Source organism: Bubalus kerabau, chromosome 6, assembly GCF_029407905.1.
Source record: "Bubalus kerabau isolate K-KA32 ecotype Philippines breed swamp buffalo chromosome 6, PCC_UOA_SB_1v2, whole genome shotgun sequence".
NCBI classification, from domain to species: domain Eukaryota; kingdom Metazoa; phylum Chordata; class Mammalia; order Artiodactyla; family Bovidae; genus Bubalus; species Bubalus kerabau.
Window position 1 is genome coordinate 96,591,903 of NC_073629.1, and position 25,171 is coordinate 96,617,073.

A 25,171-nucleotide genomic window follows, 5' to 3' on the forward strand; every position below is an offset into this window, starting at 1 on the left:
CATGAAATGTTCCCTTGGTATCTCTAGTTTTCCTGAAGCAATCTCTAATCTTTCTCATCTATTGTTTTCCTCCATTTCTTATCTCTCCTTGCTATTCTATGGAACTCTGCATTCAGATGTGTATATCTTTCCTTTTCTCCTTTGTCTTTCACTTCTCTTCTTTTCTCAGCTGGTTGTAAGACCTCCTCAGACAACCATTTTGCCTTTTTTGCATTTCTTTTTCTTGGGGATGGTCTTGATCTCTGCCTCCTGCACGATGTCATGAACCTCCATCTGAAGTTCTTCAGGCACTCTGTCTATCAGATCTAATCCCTTGAATATATTTGTCACTTCCACTGTATAACCATAAGGCATTTGACTTAGGTAATACCTGAATAGTCTATTGGTTTTCCCTACTTTCTTCAATTTAAATCTGAATTTTGCAATAAGGAGTTCATAATCTGAGCCACAGTCAGCTCCCGGTCTTGTTTTTTGTTGAGTGTATAGAGCTTCTCCATCTTTGGCTGCAAAGAATATAATCAATGTGATTTCGGTGTTGACCATCTGGTGATGTCCATGTGTAGAGTCATCTCTTGTATTGTTGGAAGAGGGTGTTTGCTGTGACCAGTGCATTCTCTTGGCAAAACTCTGTTAGCCTTTGCCCTGCTTCATTCTGTACTCCAAGGCCAAACTTGCCTGTTACTCCAGTTATCTCTTGACTTCCAACTTTTGCATTCCAGTCCCCTATGATGAAAGGGACATCTTTTTTTTCATGTTAGTTCTAGAAGTTCTTGTAGCTCATTATAGAACCATCAGCTTCTTCAGCATTAGTGATTGGGGCATAGACTTGGATAACTGTGATATTGGATGTTTTGCCTTGGAAATGAACAGAGATCATTCTGTCATTTTTGAGATTGCACCCAAATACTGCATTTTGGATTCTTTTGTTGACCTTATCACAATGTGTAATTGTTTTATTTATTGAATAAACAGGTTGACTTGATACTCAAGTCATTTAATTCAATTAACTTAATTATTCACTTATTTAACATTTATTCATTATTAAACATTTATTGAGCACCTACTAAGGGCCATTATTTCAGGGGCTGAGGTTACAATAGTGAACAAAGGTCCAAATCTCTGCACAATGGGGAAAATGTCTAGAGGAGAGAAGGAAAATAAATGGAGTTAATGGTAACCCCAAAGGTTTTGCCTTAAAAGACTGGAAGGATGGTGCTGCCTTTTGCTAAAATAAGGAAGAGAGTAGATTGAGTGGATGTGAAGGTAAAAAGGCATGGCTTTTGGTTATGTTAAGTTTGAAGTGCACTTTAGACAGTCAGGAGGAGACATCAATTTGGCAATTCTATATATGTCTTCAGAGCCAAAGGGAGAAATCTGGGCTGGAATTATATTTGGGAGTCATTGAACATAAATTATATTAAAAGCAATGGCCCTGGATGAGTGATTCTGATGAATGAATGTAGTTAGAGAAAAGGTCCAAGAACTCAGACTCCAATATTTAGAGGTCAAAGAGATGAGGAAGAAATTTAGAGATGGCCAGGAAAGTAGGAATAGGAAGCAGAGTCTTCACTTGAAAGTGAAGAAGAGGCAGAAGGTATTGGAGGTTTGAAAGAAAGAGGAGAAAGCAGGATGGCATCATCTTGGAGAGAGGGAGAGTGAATGAACTAGAGTACAGTGAAATGAGGGAGGGCCAAAAAAGGATGCTTGTAAGCGTGGGATTATATATTCAACAACGGAATTTAAACTGAATAGAAATGGAAGTGAGGACATGTGGGCTGGGGAGGGAAGGGACAGTAAAAAGTGAGTTGAAGGTCTCAGTGGATTGAAGGGTTATTTTGAGTCAGGGTAGTAAAGAGAGTGGGATAGGAAGTAGGCATTGACAAGAGGATGCTTGAAACTGGCATTCAGGTCTTAAGGACTGACGTATGAGCAGGGAGGGAGTAATGAGGAGGAGAGAGAAGCAGAGGTTGAGAATTCAGAAGCAATTATATTGGAAGGATCATCTGTGTGCATATTGAAATCATCAAGAATTAAGACTGACTGGTTTTGGAGAGTCTTAGTGTGATTTGGGGGAGTATTTATGAGAGATAGGTGTGTGCCTGACACATGGTTGGTTCTCAGTCAATGCAATTTGATCATTTATTTGCTTAATATTTGTTCAGGGTGCTGAGGCTTCTCCTGCGGGTACTTCCAAGTGAGGCAGAGCTCCGTGGAGGGTTGTGATATTGCATTTCAAGTGGGGATGGGGGTTGCAAGACATAGCTGGGGCACCAGCCTGGAATGTGTGGATGCCTGTGGCCGAGGTTGCCCGGTAGTCTAGGGCGCAGGTCCTTCTGCAGGCTTCAGGCTGGACTCCCACCAGAGCCGCACGCCTCCAGCTCCGTGGCAGCAGCAGCAGATGGTGAGAAGTGGGTGGGCTGGGGGTATCTGCGACTGATCCCACGTTTGCCGGATTAATGAGGCCTCATGCCCGCCTTCTTTTCTGCAGTGTGCCAGCCGACAGTAACTTCCTTTGCTGGGGTGGGTTTGTTTGTGGGAAATTTTTTGGCAGTGAAAACTCAGCACCTGATTGAAAACTTCCTCTCCCCCTCACTCTCCCCCTCCCCCAGAGCCTAGACTGGTTCGAATATATTCTGGGTCCTCAAGCCTGTCCCTGGGCTTCCTCCTGGTATCAGACTGATGAGGCTGAGATTAGGTAGTACTGGTCCTGCTTTTACAAATGGGGAAACTGAGGCCTAGAGAATTTAGATATTCATTCTGTCACAGGAGCCTCAGGATTCTGCACACTCTCTAAGCCCTTTGGGTGTCTAGCTACATCCCCAGGTTGGCATAGACTCCACAGGTAAGAATTTGGATTGTTCATATTTGAGATTCAGACATATATAAGCATATATGATGGACATTGAGGTTGTGGGGAAAGAGAGCATTGGAAGCCAGATTACAATGAGGACAAGGAATTACCGAGAGAAAGCATTACTGTAGGAGTGGAGGGAGGCAAGCACAGAGGATCAGGCTGGTAAACGGGTGTGAAGGTAAGGGGCACTAGTCGTGGGCATAGTATAGAGCTCTTCTTAGCCGACTTTGACCTGGCCCCTTGGTAAATCCTAAAAACCATTTTGGTAAGATACTAGGGTAACTCTGTGATAGGATCGTTCCTTTCCCAGCAAAGTAGGATAAGAGAGAGGAAGGGTGCATCCCCAGTGATGAACAAGAGTGAGAGAGCAAGCATGTGAGAGAGAGAGACAGCCCTGGGGATCTGGAGGTGAGCAAAGATGCTGAGGTTTCCAATTAGCGGGTGGCAGGGATCAAGGCCCCAAGGGGCATGAGAGGTCAAAGACAGGTCGGTGCCACTGGATGGATAGCCCAGGAGAAGCCTTAGCCACATGGACTGATGCAGAAAGAAATACAGCTGTGACAGTGAGGTGAGTGGGGATGGAATTCATGACAGTGGAGACATTAGGGGCTCTGAACATCTGGTGTGAACTTGAAGTTCAAGACAGGCTTCATCAATGTGGTCAAACTGAGGGGCACAGGCAACAGCTAAGTGCAACAAAGTAGTAAGCAAAGTTAAACCAGTGAGACAAAGTTGTCTAGTCTTTGTCACATGGTAATGTAGTACAAAAATATTCATTTGTCCCCAGTAGAGTAGAGGGACAGACGTGTGGGGCCAGAGATGCATGCTCAGGGGTTGTAAGAGCCCAGGGTCCCACCTGGTGGCTCAGAGGGCCGAGGAAATAAAATGAGCACATCAATGAGAATATATTCAGTGGTTGGGAAGCTCTGCAGTAAGGAGGATATTTTTTTCTCAAGTAATAAGAGATCTTGGGGAGATAATCCAGGGTTGCTATAGCAATTCAGAGGTACCACCGAGGACCTAGTCACCTCATGTGCTTCTGATCTGCCATTCATTGGTTTTTACTAGTGCCTTTTTGGTTGCAGCCAGACACATGCAGCTCCAGACATCACACCAGCATTCCATGTGGGAGGAAGGAAGAAGGAGAAGAGGGCAACGGAAAAGGGTAAATATTGTGTTATCTGTTCTTTTTTAGACATTTTTTTCTACTTTGTTTTTTTTTTTAGGTTACAGATTTTATTTGTTAATGTATTTTTGGCTGTGCTGGGTCTTTATTGCTGGGTGGGCTTTTCCCTCTAGTTATGGTGAACAGCAGCTGCTCTCTGGTTGCAGTGCACACACTTCTCTTTGCAGTGGCTTCTTTTGTTGCAGAGCACAGGCTGTAGGGCACATGGACTTCAGTAGCTGCAGTTCATGGGCTTCAGAGCACAGGTTCAGTAGTTGTGGCACACAGGCTTAATTGTTCTGAGGTATGTGGGTTCTTCCCAGACTAGGGATTGAACCCGTGTCCCCTGCAGAGGCAGGCAGATTCTTTACCACTGAGCCACCAGGGAAGCCCCTGTGTCATCTTTTAAAGAGCTTTCCTGGAAGCCTCACCAAGGACTTGTTTTATGTCATTGACCAGAACCTTGTGATGTGGCTACCTCTAATTGTAGGGAAAACTGAAAGATATTTTGTAGCTAAGCATTTTGTTGCCCCAATGAAATCAGAGTTCCGTTAGAAAGGAAGAAGAAATGTGAGTAGGACTGTGACAAATGCTGCGTGTATTCAGGGAACAGTTCCTAGTTTTGCATAGCTGGACCACAAATTATGAGGCATGAAAAAAAAGAGGGATGAAGCTAGCTGAACCATCAGAGCCAAGGTGATGCAAGGCCTTGAAAGTCATATTCAGGCATCTGGGCTGTATCATCTGAGTGATGGAAATCCAGTGATGGGATGTAGGCAGAGGAGTGATTCGGTCAGATTAGTGTTTTTGGCAGATCATCCTGGCTGAGGGGGTGAAAGGAGTGTTGATGGTGAGGAGGGAAGTTCTCCTGTGAAGTTAGTGCCAGAATCTGTGTACAAACACAGACGGTATCCAGGTGACCTTTGAATGAGATGTTAAGACTCAAACTAGGATATCAGCCATGAAGAGCGGGAGAAAGGGAGGAATTTGAGAAATTTTCAGCAGGTGAAAAATGACTGAGTTTGGTAAATGATTTCATAGTTAGGGGAAGGGGTTTGGAGTTTAGAAATACTCCTGGGTGTCCCCCATTAATTGGGATGTGGAATATAAGAAGTAAGTCTAGAATATATAGTCAACACTTGAACAATATGGGTTTGAACTGCATGGGTCCACTTATACATGAACTTTTTTCAGTAGTAAACACCACAGCAGTACTATACAGTTCATGGTTGGTTGAATCCAGGGATGCAGAGGGCCAACTATAATGTATATTCAGATTTTCAATTGCCAAAGGGCCAATGGCACCCCTAAAGTCTGAGTTGTTCAAGGGTCAACTGTATAATTTGTTCAAAATCTCACAGGAAGTTGGTGGCAGAGCTGGTAATTGAACCCAGCTCTCATAGGAAAGTGTTCTTTCCATTTTTCTACTTTATTCTTCAACCTCTATCCTCTGGAGCCAGGAAAAACAGTCTCCTGATGTCATTGGACCCACTGATTTGTCTTCCCCTCCTCTATTCCCCAAGTCATGAGAGCCCAGAGATGAAATTGATCCAGTGGTGGCATCTTGCTCCTGGAGGGCCTAGTTTGATGAGGATATGCTGAGGGGTGGGCAGATGGGGCCACCACAAACCCCAGCCCTGCTCTCACTAATGCTGGGGGTCAGGGAGGACCAAATAAGGAGGCTGAACTGACTTCCAAGGACTTCTCATAGCTACCAGGGAAGGCAGTGCGTGCATGCTGCTTGCAAAATCACTTCAATTGTGTCCAGCTCTCTGTGACCCTGTGGACCATAGCCTGCCAGTCTCCTCTGTCCATGGGATTTTCCAGGCAAGGATACTGGAGTGGGTTGCCATGCCCTTTTCCAGGGGATCTTCCCGACCCAAGGATTGAACCCATGTCTCTTATGTCTCTTGAATCTGGAGGGGGGTTCTTTACCACTAATGCCACCTGGGAAGCCCCACCAAGGAAGGCAAGGCCAAGGCCAATTGTGTGAAAAGTTGGGGAGGGCTACCTTTTATAAATAGTCTGATCAGATCACCTTGGGTGAGCCAGATCTTACGACTCTTGTGCCTACAGCCAAGAGGAGCTGGACTTGGTGATGTCAGTCTTTTAACAGGTATTTGCTTATGAATGAAAATGCCTCATTTCTCTCCTTTAAAACTTTCTAGCACCCTGTGTTTATAAGGAAAACCACTGCTTCAGCCTGAGTGTTCAATTCTTTTTCTCTTGTTCTGTTGCTATCTGCCCATGACTGCCTACCTAGGCTCCTCAGCACCTGCCTCCATCTGTTCACTAACCTCAGGGAGGCCTGCCTTAGCTCTGCCATGCCCAGACACTCCTCACTGTGTTGCCCAGGCTCTTCAAGCTGCCTGCCCCACCCAAGCCATTCTTTACCAGCAGGCCATGTTGTTTAGCACATAACTCCAGCCCTGGCTTCTGCTGTTTGGACTAGGTTGGTCTGTGGGAAAGAGAATTGATAATAGCAGCAGCTTGTAAATGCCAGCCCACCAGGGTCAACCTGGTCCCTCTCTCTGGAATTTGAGCTGTTTATGCAGGGATAAGTGGACCTTCAATAAAGTGCAACATTGAAGAGTTGCAGGGAGTGAGGAAGTAAAATGGCGGAGTCACTATAGTGGCCGGGCTCCAGAGGATGGGCCAATTCCTTCTCTGGTTGCTGAGGAGGAATCAGAGCCTCTTCTGGTGTGTGGTTGCAGTTACTATTGTACTGGGTTGGCCAAAAAGTTTGTTCTGGGTTTTCTGTATGATGGGGAATCCAATTAGAACCCAACTGGCCAACCCAATATTTCGAAAGCAACTCAAGTACCATGAGACCCAGTAAGATTTCCAAGCACCTATTCCCACATGCATCTCTACTATCTTGTCCCTCATTTACTTGAGGGTTTCTCTGTTCTTTACATTCAGAGGCATCCACCACTGACCCCCACTGCCCTCCTCCCCTCCAGTCAGTCAGATGGCCCCATCTGAGCTGCTTTCCTCTGGAAAGATTTCTGGCTACAGTTTGACTTCTACTATTCTTGGCTGAGTGTCAGAGACTTGATGTATTTTATCTGTGTTTTTTTTTTTTTTTTAATTGTTTATTATGTTTGGCTGTGCTGGGTCTTTGTTGCTATGAGCTTTCTCTAGTTGTGGCAAGCTGGGACTACTCTCTAGTTGCAGTGTCTGCTTCTCATTGTGATGGCTCTCTTGTTGCAGAGCATGGACTCTAGGGTTCTCGGGCTTCAGTAGCTGTGGCGCATGGGCTTAGCTGCTCTCCAGCATGTGGGATCTCCCCAGAACCAGGGACAGAACCCATGTCCCCTGCATTGGTAACTGAATTCTTAACCACTGGACCACAAGGGAAGTTCGATATATTTTATATCCTTCCTTCTCTGATCAGGAGTCTCAGAGACATTAAACAGTTTACCAGGGAATTCAAACCCAGAACTTTCTTTCACCAGAGCTGTCCTCTTCCCTTCAGGCCATATTCTCTTTCCTTTCTGGGCCCTGGAATACTCCTTTCACTCTTCACGGATTTTAAAAATTTCCTCTAATTCTCCTCCCAACATAGAAACAATCTGGCATAGCTAAATAATTGTTCCATATATCTTGTCTTTGTAACAGAATTCCAAACTTCTACACCCCGCTTTTTTTGCTTTGTTTTCTGTCATAACCTACTGCAGTGTCACACACAAAATAAGTGGAAGAAAAGAAAATTGAGTATGTTTACTCAACGTGTGCCTCTAGCTCAATGCCTGGCATGTGGCAGATGGTCAGGGTAAGGATTCTAGTGTGGATAAGGCTTAGGTTGGTTTCCTCACTGATGGTGGTGTCACACTGAAAGGTCATTGGTGTGGTTTAGTGGAAAGACATTGGACTGGAGCCAGATGGCATGGGTGTAAATTCCAATTCTACTTCATGCTGTACAATCTTGGGCCAGATATTTAACATCTCTGAGCCTGTTTTGTCAGATATAACATGGGAATTAAGTAATGTGCTTTCCAGGATTGTTCTGAGAATCTGGTGGCACACAGGGAGTGAAAGGAGCTCCCACCTCAGTAATGCTGGTTCGTCCACACAATGCCTTTAATTCATAGGGAGTCTAACAGGACCAAGTTCAAGGGCAGCTAAGGTGGCTTGTAAACATTCTTACTTTCTAATCCTATCCTTGACCCCTTTCTACCTCAATGACTTTTGGTGTCTGTCAACAAATAATCTTCCTTGATTTTTTAGCACTGCTGGGCAAACAGCAGTTTAAAAACTGTTACTTTTAGGTTTTGTTTTTCAATTGCTAGTAAACTGGTTATTGGACTCATTTTTCCATTAAAGATTTGGGGAGAAGTTTAGCCCCAGGCACAGAGGATTAATGCTATTTCCCTTATTTGTTATATAACAGGACTCATCTCCACTTTTAATTGAAATGAAATGCTAATTATGACAGAATTGGCTTATAGCCAGGGTGGTATAACTGGGAGCTTTGGAGTCACATAGGTCTGGGTTTGAATCCTGTCTTCACCACCTACTCCCTTGGACAAGATGCCAAATCTCTCTGAATCTTTTTGCTCAGTGTGAAAAGGGGATATCATTCCTCATTGAGTTGGTAGAAGGACCAAATGCTAAATGTACAGTGCCTGGCATACTGGAAAGATAATAAATGCTAGTGCTCTTTCTAGAAACCATTTCTTAAACCTCGAGGACTTTGCTGGAAACCATTTAAAATAATTACATGGCATCTTGGAGTGGCATTGAGTCCACTTTGCATTTGAACTACTAGTAGATCAAACTGGACTAGCATAGCGAGGACTTCTGGTAATTAACCCGGGGTTGGGTGATTTTGAGCCAGTTTTTATTCTGCTGCGGAATCCCAAAACGATGAGACTGGAGAAATGCTATTCCTTTAATTGAAGGAACACGTTTATGTTCTCAGGTCTATTTTAATCTTAAGTGCCGATTATGCATCATTCTCTCCTGTTAACAGACACTTCTGTAAGTGATCTGCACAGAGAGAAATAGGATTCTAACATAAATACTCTACCATGAGAAATTATCTTATTACCTAATATGCCAAAAAGCTAATAAGATAAAGGAACAGTTCGAGTCATTTTTGGACAATATTAAAATTTGATTTTAGCTCATGGAAATAAAATGTAATTTCCTTTTATTATTCTCTTTTACAGGTAGAACAAAGGCAGTGAAGGGTGTAAGGATATTATATAGCTGTGTTCCGTGAGCGCTTGTTAAGGCTGTGGAATGGATCCAGGAAGGATGGCCTCAATAGCTCTTCCATTTAGAAATCATACTCTGGCTGTTAATGCTGTCTTATCAGATCTGAGTTTTGAATTTGCAGATGAAAGTAGAAAACCCCATTTCCTATTCAACTGTACAAATGTTTGCCTCGTGTGTCTGCATGCATTTGTCTGTTAGGGGACAAATGTCTAGTGCCTACAGAAAGGCAGGACAAAACAATTTCAAGAACTGGGAGTTTCCTGAATCATCTACGGTAAAAGGTGATTAAGTGTTGAACTCTGACAAGGATAAAGTAGCCAGACCAAAACACTGACTAAGCAGGGGCCCGAAGAGGCTTTATGAGTATCAAATATGCTTTTAAATATTATTCTTTGGGATTCAAATGTTTTATTTACAAATGAACAAGTAATGATTGATTTTGATGAAAGAAATTTAAACAGGACCCTAGTTGATGAAAACTGCTGGCTGCAACTATCATTTGGTTGTGTTTGATCTTTGGTAGAAGATGTAAGTAGTTTTGATGATGGTGGTGATGATGCAGGCTGGTTGTGGACACAAGTCTGTGTGTTTTTGCCTTCTCTTCCTATCACGTTGACAGAAGTAATACTAAGTAAATGCCTTCAGTCTTCTCTGGAATGCAATTTTTCATCCAAGAAAAGCATAATGTACCTAGGACCTGAAAGAAATTTAATAATCTCTGCATTCTTGTGATTTGTTAAACCTTTTCCAACAAACACCTAGAGAAACTATACAATGTTTGCCTGGAGATTTGAGGTAACAGGCTTACACTTGCAGTGAGATGGATTTTTTATTAGATGTTAGGCAGACACATTGTGCTGATGGTGGGAAGCATTGCTGAGAGGGCGTATGTAGAATACCCTTCTACGGATATTTTAAAGATCTATTTAAACACCTACAGTTATTTGTGAAACTTTTAGGATAGATCTGTTGGAGGTTGGGGAATGAACTGTTTGAACTGGTAAGATTCCATCAACTTCCAATATTCCAAAATAATGTATCCATTTGTTTAAAGTGCACTAAAATGCCACCTTTAAGGAGCAGGGGTGGTGATGCTTGGTGATAACTATCATAGGCTTGGCAGCAACATTTTTGGACCCTAGACACACATTTGTGAAGCTCTGTTATTCCTGGGGGGCAGTGATTAGTTTGAATGCCTGTTTTTCTTCAGAAAAGGAACGTAGGGTCTTGTCTTTAAGATAAAACTAAAGGAAGAAACTTTTAAGTATGTGAAGTTCAGGCTGACTTAGAATTTTAATATTTAGTGTGGTTAATTAAATCCCATTCTTTGCCCTGAATTTAATTATGCTAACCATTGAAGTAATTTAATATAATAATAAAAAAGGAGGTAATGAGAAATGGAGGTGAATCTTGACTACTCCTTCCCCTGGATCAGTGGGGGCATTTCTTCTTCCTGTGTCAGCTTGTGGATGGTGATGTGATGTTTTATGGAGTAATATGAATTTTCAATTAGTGAGAAGATGAAAAAGAAAGACAGTAGATCATCAGTGAATGATCATATCAGGAAATCACTAAAAGGCTCATCTGTAAAGTTCAGATCATATTTTAATATGACTTCATGATATTTTAGGTAGTCTTTTCCCCCTAGGCTGAGCTTAAATCATGTACTTTATACACAGTATGAAAAAGTCTTTGTTTAGTGTTCCTATTCAAAGATAAGAAAGTCAGATATTTGCCACTTCTAAGCAAAAATGAATTTAAATAAAGAAGTGCTCTTTCTTGTCACTTACAGTAGAGATGGTCTGTTTCCTTACTATTGCTCAAGCTCTGCCATCTCAAAACTGAAGTGTGGTGCACTGAAGTCTGTGCTATCAGACTTGGATTCAAGTTCCAACCGGGGAACTTTGCTGGTGGTCTAGGGGCTACAACTTTGTGCTCCCAATGTAGGGGCTCTGGGTTCGATCCCTGATCAGGGAACTAGATCCCACATGTCTCAACTAAGACCTGGTACAACCCAATAAATTATATATATATAAGTTCCAGCTGGAAATTTGCTAGCCATTTCAAGTTACTTAATCTCTTTCACTGACCTCAGTCTTGCCATCTGTGAAATGAGGGTAGTGCTCTCTCCCTCTCCCAGATTGCTGTGGGACCAAGGGAGGGAACACAGAGGCCACCACACAGACATAATAGATGGTCCGCAAATAGTGACTCCCTTTCTTCTGCACAAGTCACAAGTACACTTATAAATGAATAACAGACGCTAATGGATCATAAAGCCAAACACACTGCCAAATGTGTTGGCTTGTTATCAACCAGGACAGTGCTTCTGAGACTTTACCAGTGATTCACTTGAGGATCTGGTTAAATATAGATTTGCATACAGCCTGAGACTCTGCATTTTAACAAGCTCCCAGATGACGCCTATACTGCGGGTTAATGACCACACCTTATAGTAGTGTGGAACTAGGGCAACGACTTTTGAATACTGAATTGACTTTGAGAGACTTGGCTAAGTTGCAAAACAGAATTTCACTCTGCCTTTTTCGTTTAACAGTAAAAATATTGGGGAAATCTGAAGATGCTACCAAAAAGAAAAAAAAAAAACGTGTGAATAAACACATTTAAAAATCTGGGAAGCTCAAATCCATTCTACACACTTTCATTTATTGTCTGGACAGATAAAGTACAAATAATTCAAACACAACAAGATTAAGGAAAAAAAAACATTTACAATACTTTCCCTCAGAAATCATCTAAACTAGCAAGATTAACATGAAGTCATTCATTATAACTAAAGTATACAACTGCCTGGTCCTAAGATTTTTTTTCCTTTTTTTTTCCCCCAAGAGTGAACACATTATAGAGAAGAGATGTTGGCATGCCTTTCCCACTAATGCTTAGCAAATGCATCAAAGCTTTGCCAGCAAACTGCGTTCATTCATAGCAGGTGATATAAAAAGGTTTCCCTGAATGTTGAACGAGTGTTCTCTGAACTGAAATCTGGTGGTTTTTTTTTGTTTTTTTTTTCAAAACTGAAACGAGGAAAAAAAAATAGAAAAAAAATTTCAAGGAGGAGTCTACGGTGCAGCCCTGGTTTGCGTTATCTGCCTACCACTACGACTACTACCACAAAGTTTGCCTCTCCAGTGTGAAAACAACAGCTCTGTCTACATGCACTTAGTGGGTCAGCATGGGAAAAAACGCACAAAGTAAGCACAAGTTATAAATAACCATAACGTTTTATTACCATTAAGACTAAACTGGTATTGAAAAGATTGTATATAACAAGACAAGAAAAGCAATAGCAAATTTAACTATCAACTAGATTATGCATAGCGAGTAACTGTTTCTATTACCCAGGGAAGAGCATGAACCCTTGTATTTTTTTGTTTCGTTTTTGTTTTAAATATATAACCGTACAAAGCACAAACATACTAAAATGATCAGTGCACTGGACGTGGGAGAATGCTCCCTCAGTCGTTTTGTTCCCTTAGCTCTGTTTTGTTTTCCCCAATCTGAATTACATTAAAAGAAAGACCCAGTTGTTTTTATTTTTCTACTGTGCAGTAAGAAAAAAATATTCACAACAAACATGACAATATATCAAACAATAGTTCTACACAAGTTACCTTGATACCTCTTTAACTGTCACTTAAATATCATAAGAAAACATTTTAAGACATATACAAACAAAACTAGCCAAGTGTTACAACTTATAATAAATTAACCCAAAGAAAAAATAACTTTATATATATATATTTATATTGTATATACACATACACACACAACAGAATGACACAATAATATGCTTCTTCCCATAGTTTAAGTAAACAAATACGTAGTCTAGCCAATCTAGCTATATTTGATCTCGGCCATAGGCATCATCACATCTGCGATTAAATAAATAAGTGTTTCAAGCAACATAAACAGTGTTTCAAATGTACCAACACAGCCCAATTCTATCAGCATGGGCTACAAAGTGAATTTGAAAATTCCTTAATGAATTTAAAGCAAATGTATCTTTTGTTTTCCTCTCCTAAACACATTACATTTAACTATGATACTAAGATATGTAAATAATTTCGTAGCACCTACTGCTCAAACTAAGGAAGTTTTAGATTGAAAGGAAAATTAATCTTTTTAATTTTTGTTCTGCTGACATCCCATACTGATGACTTAAAGAAAAACTGTCTTTCAACTCATCTCCTTGCTTTTGGGTTTTGACTGTGGGGAACTGTGGTACCCTGGGTAGAACGAACACTCCTTTCCCCTAGTAATTAATAATTTTTTATATTATTATTACATGCTATGAAAAGATATGAAGATCATCTGTTTATAGCCCATCCTTCAAAAAACAGTCTACGAATCCAGTTTAAAACACACATCTTGATCTCTAAAAAGTTACCAGTGCAGTATGAACGCGACAAAGTTGTCAATTTCCCCTAAATTAGCCAGTCAAAATATTTTTTTCTCAAATCCAGATTCTCTTGTAAAAATTCTTTATATTTTATAAAAATAGATTTTTCTTGAAACCCATTTTCAGCAAAGAGACCACCTCTTTGGCAACAATGTTAATGTTATTAAATTGTTAATGTCATCAGGTATCCCCCTCGCCCCCGTCCCCTAACAGAAGACTGTTTTAGTTCACATGATATAAAAGAAAAAAGGAAAAATAAAAAAATTTGCAAAAGTTTTTTAATTTTTGCAATTTTTATTATTCCTCTTTAATTTGTGTGGGGGTTTTGTTTTTTTTTTTTTTACCAATCTGATTGGATCAACATTTTGACAAAAAAAAAAATCTTTTATTTTCTCTCTTTGAATCCCATTACTTTGTAAAAATTGTTTTATTTTTATTATTTTTTTTTTGTTTTTTGTTTTTCTTCTTCAAATGAGTGAATGGTCATCTTAAAAAGATCCACCTTCAAGGAAGGTAGTAAAGTTAGCTGGCTGGGTAAAAATCCCTGCACGTCGCTATCTATGTATATATAGTCAACAACGACAGCTATGAAAGAACATTCAATGCATCAAAGGTATTTTTTTTGTGTTTTTTTTTTCTTTTTTTCTAAGCATTATAAAATCCTTTCCTGGTACACCTCAGGATAATCCAATGTTTTAATACTTAGGCAACACTGGCTTATAAAGTCCATGGTTGAATATAAGCCTTGAAAAGTTTGTTTCTCTCTCTTTTGTGTGTGTGTGTGTGTGTGTGCGCGCGTGTGTTTTGTTCGTATATATTTATATATATAATTTAATAAGTAAGGATGGGAAATTCAGGACTTGTGAGCTTTGTTGGTTTTAAAGGAAACTTGCAACACTCGGTCTCCCAGGCGGTACCCGTTGAGGCTGGCAATGGCCATGGCTGCCTCATCATAGTTGGTCATGGTGACAAAGCCGAATCCCTTGCACTTGTTGGTGTTGAAGTCGCGGATGACCTTGACGTTGTTCACTGCGCCAAAGGGGCCAAAGAGCTGCCAGAGGACACTCTCGTCAGAATCAGGGGACAGGTTGTAGACAAAGATGCACCAGCCCGTTCCTGTGTGACCAGGGATGTTCATTCCCACAAGGCTTGTCATCCCATCAATGGTGATTGGAGAGAACCTGGGGGGACAAGCAGAAGGGGGGACTGGTCCAGACATCAGTCTGACCGTGGATAACACACAGATGCACAGACACAGACACGGGGCAGAGGGCTGAGTGAGTGTTTGCAGGAGAGTCTTCAGGGTTTAAAAACCAAAATGCAAAAACTAATGTCTGTGGCATTTCTTCTGATGGGAACAGCTAGACTGGCTAAGGCATGTAAATGCCAAGAGAAAATCCTAGCTCAACTCCTAAAAACCAGGAAGAACTCTCAGAGCAAGGCTCTGTCACGCTATCACAGTATATGTTCATAGGGTATCTCACCCTGACCCTCTCCCTCCCTCCCCACAGTAGATAGTGAACTCTTCATAGAAGGGGCCCTACTTCATCCATCCTTTCACTCTATTTCTTTATTCAGTGGAGGCCATACAGGAATCTCACAGACATGACACATAGAAAACACTCAATAACTGTTTATTGATTGAATAGGTGAATAACACTGGTAGAGGTCAATGCTTGGGAAACTTTTTTTTTAAGGAAGTCTAGGCGATGGTCCTAGAAGTGCTCAAGTCCACCATCTTTGCAGTCCCTTGACTTAACAATCGTTAAAGATCTCTTGATATTATTGAGGATGGAGATACATGAGAATAAACAGACAAGACTTGTTATTACTCCAAAGGGCAGCTTATGTTTCATTTAGCGTTTATTCAAGAGAGTTCCAAAAAAACCCCTGAGCAATAATAATAAAGGTGATCACTCCTTGATGCTATATTATCTGGAATTCATTTCTAAGCATCACAGGAGTGAGATTTCAAGTGGTTTGCGCATTTACATATCTTGAATCACTGTACATTAGAAAAGCAGGAAACTGTTATTTGTCCTATTATAACTACTTTTGTATTAGGCTTCGAAATCTTCTTAGTTTTCACATAATCTTGGAAAGAAAAACAATCCTTCAGATACTATTCATTGTCTGATAAAATATGTATGTGATTCATGATGGATGCATCAGATGAAACAATTAGGTTACCAGTGCCTACAGCAGAAAAAATATTTGTTAACATTTTACTTATACCAAACTTATACGGGTATTTTGATTCTATACACTGACTAGTATTTGCTTTTCATTTGGTTAGTTTTTTTTTTTTTTTCCTGAAGAGAGGGATAGAAGGAGAGGAAGCAAAAACTGGGGAAGAGAATGGATTAAGTGTCATTTAGGACTGTTTTAAAAATAAGCATATATCCATATATGCATAGGATTTGAAAGTCCTATGAAAGAATACTCTGTATCTAACTATTTAAATAATCAAATGGCTCCTGAAAATATGCTAAACACAACAACTCAACAGATATTATTTTCGGTATTATTCACTAAGTCAATCTTCCCTCTTACTTAAAAACAAATTAACAGGACAAAACCCAAATCATCATAGTACGAATTCTTAGAAGGGCAAATCCATATGTAATTGTTATTTGCATTATTTCTGAAGACTGTCTTCTCAACTTTCTCTCCTCCAACTAAGTCGACGGACGTCTTTCAGTTTATAGGTAGAGAACAGCTAAATATTATAAAGCCAAAGTCAGGGGCTAGCAAAGAGGTTTCAAGTAGAGCCTCAACTGCAGGTGGTAATGCTACCTGAGCACTTTGGTAGGAAGGACTCTGGATCCAAATCTGAGCTTAGTAGGAAAAGAGAGTGCTCTTATCGACTCGTGATGTTTAACTATGGGTGGGGAACTGGAGAAGATGGCAACGTGTGTGCTGTCTTCCCTGACCTCATCTGTATATAAGCATCACTCTCTTCATAGTATCTCACTAAGTCCGAGAGGAGCAAAGGTATGGGACAGAGCTGGGCAAAATGTAAAATGTGTGGGAACAGGCAAGCCGTGTGCCAGATCCATGGAGGTAGTTTACAGTTAATCTCACAGGGGCTGGGATTGCGATTCGAGAGGCTGGTGCCTTGAGAGTGAAGTCTGCAATCCAGTTACTTCCTCTACTGTGTGCCAGTTTCCAGAGCAGGATACTGGGCTGGCCAAAAAGTATGTGTGGGCTTTTCCATAAGATGTTATAGAAAAACTCAAGCAAAGTTTTTGGGCAACCCAATACTTACCCTGCACAGCCAAGTGGTGAAAGACTCACCTCATATGGGGAGAATGATTCAGACTACTCATGACCACACTTTTTTCCCTTGACAGTAGGAAGGGGAATTAAAGTGTGCAGCTCTATAGAGCAGGATGAGAAAGATGCTATGTCCCTGGGAGCTCAATGGGGCTTATCAAAAGCACACGTGGGAATCTTATGGACACAGTGACATACAGCACCCAATTTGCAGATTCAGTTTTCAGACTAGGTCTGGAACACCCCTGTGACTACATTTAGAAAGTCCCCCAAACTTTGACTCTGTTTGAACCCTCGATCCCACAAAAAGGTTTTAAATAAAAGAAACAGCAAGTTTAAAACGTACATACACATATAACCAAGGGAGGACTGATAATTACTGCTAAAACCTGTAACAAAAGAAACCTCTGGTTGAGGTGCACACAGATACACTTTATTCTCAAACTGTGCCCTGAAATGAACACTGAGGTGGGGGCAGGAGTCATAAGGTCACCCATGCATTTATTCATGCTTTGGCCAGGGCTGGTAGTCCAAAATCTAATTTTTCCACTGGCAATCATAAGATTGTCAACCATGATAAGCAAAATGTTCTAATTTTGATTTGCTGGAATCTGCCCTCTTAACTGAATCTTGGCATTGCTAATGCAAAACAGTTGCCTTGCAAGTTTGCAAAATCAGCTGGCAAAGAGTCACAGCCTTCCCTCTTAGGGGAGCTATTCGAGGACCAGATTATCAAGGGCTTGGTAGCTGTGGCACCTGAACCGTAGGAGAAGCCCACCTGCAAATAAAAGAAAAAGTGAAACACACAAACACACTTGTGTGCCCTAAAAGAAACAAAACCAACTGAGGTCTGAAAGTAAAAAAGAATCTGACATGCTGGTGGAAGAAAAAGGAAGAATTTAAAAAAAAAAAAAAAAAGTAAAGTTAGTGAATTAAAAAAAAAAAATTCTAGCCCCAGTCTGTGCCAACACGGACATCTGGCAATCTGTGGAGTTTTAATTACCTCTTTACGCCATAGGCCATATTAAGCAAATTGTCCAGCCTGCAAAGAGAAGGAGGGTCTCTGGGTTAATGCCTCACAGATGGCAAGATCGCTCAATGGAACTATTAATAAGAATGCTCCATTTTCAAAGAAGAAAAGCTCAAAAACTTTCCCTGGTGCTCAGGAGCCTATCCACTAGGTAGTTTCCCCTTTTCCTACCTAACGTAATTCATGTTGAGGTCAATGCTAGAGTTTAAAGCAAGTGTCTAAATGAACCTTCCTTTCTTTCAAGGTCTAAATTAATCTCACTCCACCCCATCTCTTAGAACATGTGAGGATATTATATATGTTGTGTGTGAAATTTTTTAAAAAGGGACTAATGGCTTCTTATGTTGTTCACCTTTTATTGTAATGAAATTTATGAATAAAGGTCTCTGTTACGGATTAACAATACATGCACACACATCATGCATATCAGAATGGATCTTTCTTATTAGCCTGGATACTTTAACTAAATCTTCTTACCACACACATTTTTGGGCAGGAGGGAGTTTGAGGGTTCAGACTTTTTTTTTTAAATTAGCTTACTATTTACAACCTGAAAGCACCTCCCAGCAAATTGCCATTTTGTTATAATCTCCTTCATGTTCAGTATCTTACTCAGGGACAAGCTTTTCACATCATGGGGCAGTAGTAACCATAGTTTCCACCATTAGAAGCCTGCTGGAAAGGCTTTTTACATAAATACTGCATGTGCTCTCACACAAAATAAAAATTAAATGACTTGGACTCTTCATGAAATCATTAACCGTTTCATATTCAGGGGGCATGGGAGGACACTCGGAGGCTGATTTTTCTCCTCTTTGTGGCCAGATGGAAGGGCCTACTATCCATGTGATGTTTGAAAAAGAGAAAGACCCTTTCATTAAAGGGAAGTCAGGACATGGGTCAACTAAAATAATTATTTAGAATTATTATGGGTAGGTTAAGAATATTCTTATCTCTTGCACAGTAGAGACTGGTCAATGTCAGCCTGCCTTCATGGAGAGATATCTGCCTTTCAGAAATGTCCCAGAAGAAGGAGAACGTCCCACTGCACCTGGAGCTTCCTAGGGGTTGGGTACCTCATGGAAATGCTAATAAGGCTTGGACAAAGTCTTCCTCTTTGCCTTCCCAAAGTCTGCTGACTTAATGTCAGAGTGAAGTTAACACAGAAGATTGGGTTAATCCCCCCACCCAACCCAATAGAAGCACCGGCAAGAGAAAGAGGAGAGCAGACCAGACCACTCCCTTTGGCAAGGACATGCCTCCTGGGCTACTCTTTTCTTTGACTTCATTAAAAGTCATTCACTGCCTTAGCCTTAAGTCTAAACTGCTGAATGTAGTCCCTTATCTGTGATGAACTCCTGTTGAAACTGAACCTTCTTATCTGGTTAAATGTAGAAATTTGTTTCAATCAAAGAATCTGAAGTTTAATCACAGTCATGTGCTAGTTTGAAAGGGGGCTTAGAAGAGCATCTTGGCCCAGTCATCACATTTTACAGCAGTGGAAACTGAGGTTCAGGGGGAGTGTCCCACAGTGATTCCAGGGGGCAGATATCCTCACTCAGCCACATCCTTCAAGGTCAAGGGCTTCCCTGGCTCTTGCCCAGCTCTGTACTTGTGTAGTGGGGCTCTTGCCCCTGTGGGTACACCTACCTGAACCTCTGAGCCTGGTGGTGAAGTGGGCCAGGGTAGCGCCGGTTAGGGGACTGGTAGAGCTGGGAGAGCAGGGCCTGGCTGGACTTCTGGCTGGGGTTGTTGGCAAACTTCACAGTAATCGGTTCCGTAGCACCGCTGGGCTTCTGGCCATTCAGACCTTTGATTGCTTCTTCTGCCTCAATCCTCTTATCAAATCGGATGAATCCCACCCCTCTGGACACTCCTGGGGAAAGAGAAAGAGCCTTTGTAAACAGTGAACAAACCAAACTGGTAAAGATCCCCAGGAAGTTATGGGCTGAGTCCCATCAATGTTTCTAGGGGAGTCAGCCCACTTGTGGGGCCAGGGCTGAGCCTGGCTTCCTGAATCTCTCTCACCCATCAAAATGCATCTGCCTGCCTTTTTGTCATCATGGCTCTGTGCTGGCAATTCCTGCCCACAGAACACAGGCATATTTCACATCTGTCCCTTCCTGCCTTCCTCTACTATCCTGCTCAGCCCTCAAGCCTTCCTTTAGTTGCTGTAACTGATCATCCGCTGTCCAGTTTCTAGCCCTCCAATGTGCTCCCCATACCTGGCAGCTAAATAATCCATTTGAAAGCAAACTCTGACCATATGATACCCTTTAAAAACACCTTTTATACCTTTTTGTACCTTTTCTGTTTTTTACCCTGTGAATGTACCTGTTCCTCATTGTTCCCTACTCCAAAGGCAGAAAAACAAATGAACAAAACCCATAAAATCCCCTTCCATGGCTCCAGGTGGCATACAGAAGAACTCCAGACTTCTTGGCATGGCATTTAATGACCCTGATGATCTGGTCCCAACTCCCTGTTGAACTTCATGTAAGCCAAACTAACTGCCAGATATTCCTTGAACAGGCTGTGTTTCTCCTTGACTCCGTGCCTTTGGGTATGTCCTATTACCTATTCTATGGGATATATCCTATCCACCTAGGATGTTCTCTCTCTCTTTCTCACCGGACAGCTTCAAGTCATTCTCTAAAACTCCGTTCAAACACCATCCCCTTGATGGAGACTTCCCTTCCATCAGTGCCTACCAGGCACAGCACACCTTCTCCTGAGCTCTCCTGGGGCACTGGGCAGCTCTAGCTGGTACTCATCACACTGTGGTCTTGTAAGGATGGGGCTGTGACACCTTTGTCCCTGATCTCTGGTGTCCCTCTGCCTAGCATCTGGGGCAGAGCTGCCTTCAGTGAGGTTTGTTGCAATAATCAGATGATAAACACACGCTAAATGACTCTCTTGGTGGCTCAGATGGTAAAGAATCTGCATGCAATGCAGGAGACCTGGGTTGGATCCCTGGGTCGGAAAGATCCCTCGGAGAAGGGAATGGCAACTCACTCTAGTATTTTAGTCTGGAGAATTCCATGGAGAGAGGAGCCTGGTGGGCTACAGTCCATGGGGGAACAAAAAGTCAGACATGACTGAGTGATTAACACTTTCAAACGACTCTCAGGGGATGTTTTTAATTAGAGTAGGAGAAAACCTTCTGTCATCAAAAATGCAACCTGGGTGCCTTTCTTACTGGTGGCAGCTGCTTTTCTTTATGATAGCCCAAGTACCAGAGGACCCAACCCTGGGTTATCCCTGCGCTGCTACTAACTGGACAGGTGTCCCACTTTGGATCTCTGTTCTCTTACCTGTGAAATGAGCCAGTTTCAGTTTCCCTTTAACTCTACAGTGCTATCAGAGCAGACAGAGCTATACACAGAGGTTCTTTTCACATGCAAAAGTAATGTTATTTGGTTGAGGGTTGAAAGAGACTTTGAAGGTCATTCAGCCCCACTCCCAGCCTGATGGCTGAATCCTCCTTACAACTCTGCCAAGTGGTTTAGCTGCTGCTGGAACCATTCCCATGATGGAGTCCTTCTACTTCCCAGGATGGCCCATTTTAAATTTCAGCAGTTGATTGATAAAAAGTCTTTCTTTTAAGTCAAAAAGCTGCCTACTTATGACCCATACCCTTTTCCCTAAGTGACCATTACCCTTCTGCTCCAGTGGGTCACAGGGCACTGACTGGTGACAGTGACCCAAAGGAAGGAAATAGCCTAGAAATACTTCACCTGTGACTTGATCAACCAGGATTCGTGAGGTGATGATACGGCCATATTGTGAGAAAAGCTGTTCCAGTTCCTTCTGGGTCATGGTTTTGGGAAGGCCGCTAACGTACAGGTTAGCATCCCTGATTGAGGCAGAGCTCGGACGGGCATATGAGACCTAGGAAAAGGCAAGAGGTGCTAAATGCATTACAGGCAACACCTTTCAAGTACAGACGGAGTCCACAACCGAGATGATAGCCCCGCGTCTATCATTCTAACTCACAGTGTCAGTTCAAATAACTAACTCTGTAGTTCAGATTTTTAGCTGTGCTTGGACTAGTAATGAGCACCAGGAGAACAGCAATAGAGGAACAAAAGGAGAGTGGATGATAACTTAAAACAAATGCACAGATGAGGGTCTCTAAGTGCAGAACAAAATAGCTACTGTATGGCAGCTGTTAAATGCAGAACAACCCACGCATGGAGTTCTGAAGATTTACCTCCTGGATGTGGGTGTATAGATGATTTACTGTATCCAACACATAATAATCTTTGAATAAACCAAAAAAAAAAAAAATCCCCATGAAACTCTGCTCTGCAGCTTTCTTTCCTTGCCACCCCCAACCCCCAGTCCCTTCTTGAACACATAAAAAGCGATCAGGTTCTCAGCAAGATTTTTTTTTTTTTTTTTAATGTCCCATCCTTTGTGTTGTTCCAATCTGTTCCCACAAGGTCTGGTCTCGCTGAATGACAAAGTGCTGGTGAAATGGGGCTGAATGAACATCTGCTTGCGAAACTAGATATGTGACCTTGTCATAGCATCTGCAAGAACCAGTTGCCTTCGAACTTGGAAGCAGAGCAGCTAAAACCACAATAAACAAAAATGAGGGCACGATGGGAAGGAGGGAGGAGAGGCCAGTGGAGAGAGACGCAAGCCTCTCCGATGGTTATAATAAGTTTGACTTTATAAATTTGTCCTCCCAGATCTCTCAACTGCTTTTTTTCTCCCCAAAAAGCTAACACAGAAGTGTAAACAGATCTGAAATTCCATCTGCAAGAAGCCAAATCTGTAGCAGTACACATAAGCAAAGCAAACCCCAGCAGTCATTAATTTTAGACTTTCATTTACTTATTTATTTTTTTAAGAAAACAACATCAGACATTTGAAATATAATTTACAGCTAGTCTAACAAAAGCATTTTCCTGCTAAAGCTATTTCTGCGGCGGTTATGGCTCAGAATAGATGATGAAAACAGTCATTTCAGAGCACATCTGACAATGTTGGACAGGAAGGGACCTATATGCCTTAGCATTTTTCAGTTTTATTTAATTTGTATAAACAATTCACAGGACCTGCTAAGACTACAGGGGTGAGGGAGTGAGTGGGTATGCTTGTGTGTATGTGTGCTCTGCACACACGAAAGCATGTTTGCAAAAGGAATTGTATGCATTAAATTGGACCTTTGGCATTAGGAACTAAACCTCCATCAGTGAAGCAGACCTTGCCTCTGAGAATGGGTCTAGCAGTGAATCCCACAGAGGGGCATGAAGGATGAGTATATCCCCTCACTCTACCCCTTTCCATGCAGAGATGCCAGGTCCCTTTATGGGTTCCACACCTAAAAATAGATGTTGACTCAACAGATAAAAGGATGCTAGTGACGAATCTGCCTCGCTGGCCTCCTACTGCCAGTGGAGCAAGGAGTCCTGTCGGCAGCGTCTACCTCTTCCAGAAACTCACGTGTGGCTTCTGTAGGCTCCTTCCCAGCAAATGGACGACATGCAGAAAGGTCTTTGCATGGAAGGTCCTTGTGTGTGCATTTAGGGGTGAGGACTGAAGGATCATGTGACTGCCAAGACAGGACATCACTCCACATAAGGCTGTCCTACCCTGACCTTTCAGGTTATAATCTAGCAGAACTATTTTTCTTAGGCATGAGGAGGGAGTGGTAGGGAGAAGGAAATAAAAACATCACAGTGATATGTCTGTGGTAATGAGGGTCACCCTTGTCTCACCCCTGCTGATTGCTGACAAATTAACTATCTGAATGATCTTCATGTTCCCCAAAACATACGTCCCCATCTCTATGCTTTTGTTCATAGGGAACATTTTCCCACCTACTTCCTCAGGTCCTAATTGTATGGCCCTTTTAAGGTCCAGCTCGAACGCCACCTTCTCTAGATGGCTTTCTCTAATTTTACCTCCTCTTAAAAATCTCCCTGGCAGTGCTCTTGATGGTATCCATGGTACTTAACCCATTCTGACCTTGATTCTCCACCTCTCTATCTAGTCTGCTGATCTCCTTGAAGTCATGCATTGTGTGTGTGTGTCTTATTCATCTCTGTGGTTCTAGCTCCTTACCTGGACTCTCACAGGGTGCTCAACATCTACTGAAAGAGTGAATGAACACCCACAGGTCATAATGAATGACTCGGGCATTAATGGCATGTTGGGTTAACTGCAGCTTGAATTCCTCCACTTAGGGGGATCACTGAGAGTTCAGCATCCAGAATCATAGCTTTATTGGCTAAGCTGTGAGCTAAGAGATAAGTCTCCTATTCTCCAGAATCTGGGGTAGGAAGGACTGAATCTTGTTCAAGAACTAGATTTAGAGGCCACTCTTAGAAAACATTTCCTGAAGATCTACTATGAGCCAGGCATAGTGCTGTATGCTGGGGATACACAGCAAGCAAGAACAGGCATGGTCTCTTGCCCCATTGGACTTCCGAGTCCAACAGGGGCAACAGGCAATACCACAGCAGGTACTCAACAAATGAGCTGCATAGAAGAATGGTGCACAAATGGACCAGTTATCATAATGTCACAAGGTGAGTGCTGTTCCAGGGCTATATGGGGAGAGACAGGTGGGGAGACAGGTTGTATGACAGTGTGTGGTGGGGTCAGGGAACCATCACCTGATGACAACCCTCCACTGCTGTGAGGACAAAAGAGATGATGAAGGTTAAGGGCATAGGGCAGTGCCTGCCTGGCACCCCATCAATGCATAATGGATAGTAATGACCTTGATCCCCTTAGTTCTGGGCAGCCTGAGCTGGGGTACAGGGGAGAGCAGGCTGGGGACAGGACTGCTAGGGAAAAGGAGCTGGCACAGGAAAGTTAATGACAGAACCAAAATCGATTCCCCAGAAGAGGATTCTGACTGAGGCAGAATCTCAGCTGGGAAGGATTACTACAACATACTCCAGTCCCAGCCCAGCGACAGATCTCAAGGGTGAACAGCACCTCGATCATTCACCAAAGCCTAAATCCCACTTAATTTTTCTCTTCTATTTGGAACTTTAGGTCTATCGTTTCTCTTAGTCCCCCATCCTGGAAACCTGCAGAAGTGGGAGTGGGCAAAAATAACAGAAAACAGACCTTCCCACATTCAGTATCCAAATGCTTGTCCCGGTATGAAAACTTTTCAAGTTTCTTCATACATTTATTAAATCCTAACTGAGTGACTACAGGTCTCAGGCCCTTTGTTAG

At 42.1% G+C, this 25,171-nt stretch overlaps 1 protein-coding gene across 6 annotated transcripts in view; it reads right to left on the bottom strand.

Annotated features, from left to right (window-relative positions):
* Nucleotides 1-14,071: 14,071 nt before the first annotated feature.
* The window catches only part of ELAVL4 (ELAV like RNA binding protein 4), a 161,436-nt gene continuing 150,336 nt past the window's right edge, over nt 14,072-25,171 (bottom strand). Inside the window, exons 4-7 of one of the 6 annotated variants that reach the window (XM_055585949.1) lie at nt 21,706-21,859; nt 19,619-19,844; nt 17,942-17,980; nt 14,072-14,843 (exon numbers count right to left, since the gene is read on the bottom strand). In XM_055585949.1, the coding sequence (XP_055441924.1) occupies nt 14,516-14,843; nt 17,942-17,980; nt 19,619-19,844; nt 21,706-21,859 (747 nt within the window). In that variant the 3' untranslated portion in view covers nt 14,072-14,515. The other 5 variants (XM_055585947.1, XM_055585953.1, XM_055585952.1 and 2 more) reach the window with 5 other exon arrangements.